This window comes from Ursus americanus, chromosome 33 (genome assembly GCF_024610735.1).
Source record: "Ursus americanus isolate L20-20 chromosome 33, mUrsAme1.1.p, whole genome shotgun sequence".
NCBI classification, from domain to species: Eukaryota; Metazoa; Chordata; class Mammalia; order Carnivora; family Ursidae; genus Ursus; species Ursus americanus.
The window spans coordinates 12,074,331-12,080,330 of NC_142159.1; the positions used below are offsets into that span (position 1 = coordinate 12,074,331).

The 6,000-nt window shown below is 56.3% G+C and overlaps 1 protein-coding gene across 12 annotated transcripts in view; it reads right to left on the reverse strand.

Annotated features, from left to right (window-relative positions):
- Nucleotides 1–4,920, reverse strand: part of LDLRAP1 (low density lipoprotein receptor adaptor protein 1) — a 51,856-nt gene extending 46,936 nt beyond the window's left edge. For 5 of the 12 annotated variants that reach the window (XR_015722762.1, XR_015722760.1, XR_015722761.1 and 2 more), the window contains exon 1: nucleotides 4,756–4,918. Coding sequence is in view for 8 of the 12 variants with exons in the window: in XM_045782091.2 (XP_045638047.1) it covers nucleotides 4,756–4,843 (88 nt within the window). In the remaining 4 variants the exon portion in view is untranslated. Of the gene's footprint in view, nucleotides 1–4,747 lie in introns of all 12 variants that reach the window. The other 7 variants (XM_087858511.1, XM_087858510.1, XM_087858513.1 and 4 more) reach the window with 4 other exon arrangements.
- Nucleotides 4,921–6,000: the final 1,080 nt, after the last annotated feature.

Consider the following 6,000-nt stretch of genomic DNA (forward strand, 5'->3'; position numbering starts at 1 on the left):
TAACTTAGCAATTTTACAGATGACCTGCTGTCAAGAGTTAGCTGGGGACAGACCATATGCCCAGTTTAACTCGCAGCTGCAAACGTGTGTTCTTTCCTCATTAAGAACCCTGCCCAGGACTCAGAGCTGGGCAGGGTGCCTCTGTGCCCCTCTGGCTGCCCTGGAGACCCAGCCTGGCTGCTGTCTGGAACATCAGAGCGACAGCTAAACCCATGGGCCAGCGGGGAACCTCCAAGGGCTCTGGCCTCCAGCCTCCTCCATCCTGGTAGGGAGGTGGCCTCAGAAGCCACAGAATAACATCTCAGAAGGGGACTCAAGCTCTACCATGACCCGGAATGCAGCTGCTTCTCTAAGGCCACAGTCTCTTTCTCTGACAAATGGGTTCAGTTGCTCAAGAGCATCGTCAGAAACAGGTTCAGCATGTAAAAAGTGCCAGGCAAATTTCAGAAGTTGTTAAGATTATCAAAAGAAAATAATTAAAAAATGATCATAGCATAAGCTCTCATTTCCTGGGTACCTACTTACTCTGTAAGAGAAAAACGTGCTGTCAAGGTTAAAACCATGGGGTCTGGAGATGGGCTGTGGGGTTCAGTCACTCCACCTCCCTGGTCCTCAGTTTCCTCACTTAAAGATTGGGACAAGAAGCGTGTCCACCCCACAGGGTTGTTGTGAGGATGAAGTGAGTTCACGCACCAGGTGGGCTTAGAACCATGCCTGGCACATACTGACGGCCACTGAAGTGTGAGATACTGTCATTACCAAGGGTTGAGGGCTAAGAGCTTGAATGTGCACACAGCCATTTGCAGTATTTTGTGAGGAGAAGCAAGGATATATTAGGATTCCCACTTCACAGATAAAGAGGCTCGGAGGAGTCTGGCCATGACTCATAATTGACAATGCTGATCTTTGCCTCCCACAGCTCGGGCTGTTCACTCATGCCCACTGCCCACCAAGCCCCTTCGCATGCGAGGCAGGGGTCAGGCACAGGATCACCCAGGGGGGTGGGCATCCTGTCCTGCAGGGCTGCCTGAATAGAGTGCCCCTCAGTGAGCAGGGGATGATCTGCCTCCTTCAAGGCACATCTGCCCCCCCTCGGCCGCCATACCCAGCAGGGCCCCAGCCTCCAGTTAAACGTCCCCTCCACCTGCTGCTCCCTCTGGATGGAAGGCTGTTCCCAGATTCCTCCCTCCTATATTCTCAAATGTGCTCCAAGTCACCTTCTTGGAGAGGCCTTCCCTGACTGCCAGCACTGACGCTCTCAGCGCCCCACTTTTATCCCCTCAGTGGACCCCATTTCCACACACGCCACCTGACAAGCCACCTCTCTGCCTGCAGCTGTCTCTGGCTCCCGGAGATGCCGCTGCCCATGCAGACCGGGACATTCAGGGCTCCCATCCCTGAACCCACCTACTGCCAGGAACTGCCCCTCAAACAGAGTAACTGAAGAGCACATTCTCTACTGCCTCCCAAAGCTCCCCACGGGATGGCGCTCCAGTCACCCACGCTGGTGACTCTCTTCCCTTCTCACTTCTCCTAAAGATATTTCCTGGGATCTCTTCCCAAATAGATGACTTGCACTCAGATCCTGCTCTCAGCATCTGCTTTCTAGAAGAACCCAAAGGAAGATACCACTCTAAGGAAGCAGTCCCTGCCATTTCCTCAGCCTGCTTTATCCTTCTTATGGTGTTACCACCACCACTTATCACCACACCATTCATTTGCTCCCTGGACATTCTGCTTCCTCCACCAGACCGTGAGCACTGCTGGCGGACAGACTTGTTCACCAGACTCTCCAGTACCTATTGGTGCATGACACGTAGTCTGTGATCAATAAGTACTTGAACTTGGGGGTTTATTTGTTTATTTTATTGTAAATATTATATGTAAGTACAACTAGATTCTCTGTCCCCTGCATACCACCATACTCTAGCTTTCCTGGAACCTGTATCTCGCATTTCTTTACCTGCTCTGAGGCCTTGGACAGCCTGGAGGGAACCTGAGGATCAGAGGGACCCCTCTTGTAAAGAAGGGTACTGAGGGGCCAGGGTGAGCCACCTTTCGGGCAGCTGGAAGAAAGGAAAATCCCTGGCTAGGGACTGAGATAAAATATTTATGGCTCCCGAAGAGATGGGAAAAAGGCCATGTGTGGAAGAGGGAGACAGTTCTTCAAGCTCAGGACTAGCTGGGAGACAAGGGGCCATGAGGTTCAGTGCAAAAGAGCCTGGGGTTCTAGTTTACTGGGTGACCTCAGGTAAGCTGCCTCCCTTTGTTGGGTTTCAGTTCCGGCACAAATAAAACAATGATCATGCTAATTCCAGCTGAGGATCTTGAGTGGTTTGGTGAGGAGCAAGTCACAGCTGATAGCAGGTGTCAAGTCTAACCTTAACTCCACTGGCTTCATTTTGGCCCCAAAAGTCAACCATAGGGCTCAGTTCCAGGTGGCCGGAACACCACCTCAGGCCAAGCTACCCCAGCACCTCCACCCCAGACACAACTCACAGCTTCCCTCTCTACCTTGTGGCTACCGCTGTTCTCAGGGGCTGTCAGCCCAACCTGAAATGGGGCCTGCCCCAGCTCCTCCCGTGGCCAGAGCCCAGGAGGCACAGTTATAAGACCCCTGGGCTGGGGATTCAGAGTGCTACCTCTAGGAAGCTGTGCTGGAGCCTGAGCCTCAGGTCTTTTATCTCTGACACGGGTCTGGTAAGAATTCCTGCTCTGTCACCTCACAGGAGCAAATGAAATAACAGAAGCAAAAACTGCGTAAAACAAAGTGATAAAAGCAGTAGTTACTATTTATTGAATCCCTTTGCTATTCAGGGCAAAACACTATTTCATTTAATCCTCACACATACAAAAAAAAAAAAAAAATCCCAGCTGGGTACTACTGTTATTTACAATTTACAGATAAGGAAACTGACAATAACAAGGGACAGGTGACGATTCCACACAGCTCATTCTGGGTCCAGAAGGCTCAGGACAGCACTCCGGGCTTCCTGGGGGTCTGCAGGGGAGGAGGGAGGTTCTCCTCTCCTTTTCTCTGCGGGTGTAGATAGGTTCTGAGCCCCCAAAACTTGTCCCACTACAGCAATAGTCATGTTGAAGGTCCACATGACAGGAAAGGGGAACAGGACAGGAGGAAACCACCAATGAGCTGCCAGTAGGAAGCATTATGAATAATTTTTCTCAACACCTCTCTCAGGTTAGAATTTTTATCCCCATTTTTCTGGTGAGGAATCTGAGGGTCAGAAAGGAAAATGACTTGTTCAAGATCAGAGCAGCACAAGAAACTCTTCCACCATCCAAGGTGGCCCAGAATCAAAAGAGGCTTCTAAGCTTTCTTCCCTTACCCAGCACCCCCCTTCCTCCCCCATCCCAGGAGAACTGCAGGGTTCCACCACTGGAACAAACCATTACTCTCAGAAGTCCCAGTCAAATCCCTTAAGTATTTAAAGGGGCTATTTAGGGGCCAATAAGTGTGGGAGGAGGTGCACCCCTGGCCTGGCCCAGACCAGCCCTAACGGGTCTCTGACCCCACCCCCACCAGCAGGCACCAGCCCATGTTCCCAGTGCCAGTCTTGGTTTAGGAGGTGGCCACAGCTGGAACAGCAGAGTGGGGCAAGAGGGAGGGGCAGGGCGGGCTTTCTAGGCCCAGACACGCTGGCACTGGGAACTCGGGCTCCCCTGGTGGAGCCCTGGAAAGAAGGAAGGGGGGGTGGGGTGTGACTGTACTGTGGGGGGGGGGGGAGAAGCTGAAGTTCCAGGTGTTTGATAGGAGGGTGGGAGTGTACAAAACTCCTGGTTCTGGCTCCACATCTACCAGGAAGGCCTGTGTGACCCCAGGCAATCCACTCCCTTTCTCCTAGAGAAAAAAGAGGGACTTGGGCTGGGTTTCTCAGGTCTCAGGGGAAGGTGCCAGGTGACGGGTTCCTTGAGAGTAATTTGAGACGGGGAGAGGAGGGGGGGGCCCTTCCAGCCTCCCAGACGCCCCCGGGAGAAGGGAGAGGTGGCGGCGAGTCTGCCATTCGCCTGGGCGCCCCGGGACTTTGGAAGCCCGAGGGGGAAAGTGCGAGAGAAAACAGGTTTCAAAATTAGCCAGAACGCCAGCCTCGCCGCCTAGACGTGGGAAGAGGAGGGGACGCAAGGGTCTGGATGGCTCCGGGTGTGAAAACCTCCTGAGACCCCCAGGCTGCGCCTCGCCCCCAACCTCAAGTAGGTACCTGAGAGCCCGCTCACACCTGAGTCGGTTTCTGGGCGCCTGGGAGTCAAAAGACGACCTCAAGGGTTGGCGGGGGGCGGGGGGAGGCACGTGGGCTCCCACCCGCCGCCGACCTCGCGGCTAGGGCGCAGGGTATCTCCCCAAACCCCGGTGCCCACTCCTCCTCCCCCGGGCACTGTCTCGCCTCCCGCGGAGCTCCTGTCTCCCCTCAGCTGCCCAGCGCGGCGAGGGGGCCAGGTGCCGGGCTTCGCGCACGTCTCTTCCCCTCACCTGCGGCCCTCCGACTGCCGCCTTCACCTGGGGACCCCGAGCTCCGCGCTCTCTCCCTCAGCTTCTACCCCTCCTCCCCAGCCGCACAGAGCTGGGACGGGAGTGGGAGCGCGACTTGACCCCGGGCGACCCCCAACCCCGCAGGACCCGGCAGGGCCGCAGGGCACCGGGTAGAACGCGCCTCTGCCCCCGGCACCCGCGGGAGGCCGGTCGCTCGGCCCGACCCCCGCCCGGTCCCCGCCCGGCCCGGCGGACGCTCACACACTCACTCCGATGCCGGCCGCCGCCCCCCCAGCTCTGCTTGGCGAGGCTGGGGCTCCGGATCAGCGCCCGCCCCGCGGACTTGAGCGCGTCCATGGCCGCTCCGGCCGCCGCCACCGCCAAAACTCCGTCAGGGAAAACTTTCCGCCGGGGCCGCGCGGCGCGCGGGCTCCGAACTCCTCCCCCCGCGGCGCGAGCTCAGCGCCGACGTCCGACGGGGCGGGGCGAGGGCCGGCCAGGCCCCGCCCCCGCCCCCGCCCCCGCCCCCTCCGGCCCTGCCTCGCCCCGCCCAGCCCGGGCTCCTGCTCTTGCTCCCCAGGGAGTCCCCACAAAGGGCGCCGCTAAGGTAGAGGGCCGAAAGCCCGAGAAGCCTCTTCTTTTCCTTCCCCTCCCAATCCCCTCTTCCTAGGATTTCTAGGCAGCCCAGCTGAAAGGTTCTCAGGGGCCATTTTACAGATGGTTAGACTTAGGGTCAGAAAGAAGGGTCTTGTCCGAGAGGAGGGTGATGCCCAGGGCAATGGGAGCCTTAGAAGGAGAGGTGGGAGTAGTAGAACTTTTCTGGGAACCGGGCAGGACTATAAAAGTTTTCCTTAGTAAGACCAGCTGGGCATTTTACTCACCCCCCAGCACCCAGGCTGCTCTCTGGCACCACCTGTGCACCTGGGCTGCCCCACCCCACCCCACTCCCCATGTAGTGGTATGGCCTGGGTGTTATGCTCTAACACTGCCTTGCTCTGTGACCTTAGGTAATTCCTTCCCCCCTCTAGGTCTTAATCTTTATCTGTCAAAGGAGATGGGATCCTATTTCTAGTGATCCTTCCAATCTGGCAAGGCCAAGTGCTGCATGACCTTGACCCAGAGCCCGCCATGCTTAGTAGGAGGCATTCTGAGGGGAGTCTGGATTCTAGAGTTCCTCCAGCACAGATGTTCTAAGTCCAGGATTTAGAATTCTCTCTAGGATCCTAGAACCTCCTGTTAGGCTTTGCAGTCAGAAGAGCACATGCCTCCGTGCCGCATTCTGGCTTCCAGATGGGGAGCTTCGGCAAAGTGAATTTCAGCCTCTAGGATTGCTGCTAGCTCAGAAGACAGGAGTCCTGTTCCCGTGTTGGGGGAAAGATGGGGCTGTGCTGTCCCCAGCTGGGTAGTGAGGCCTCACTGACATTCCTCTCTTGGTTTATAAACTAAGTGGTTTTTCGACCATCTGTCCTTTGCTCCTCCAAAACCCTGCAGCCAGCAATACACCCACTTTACAG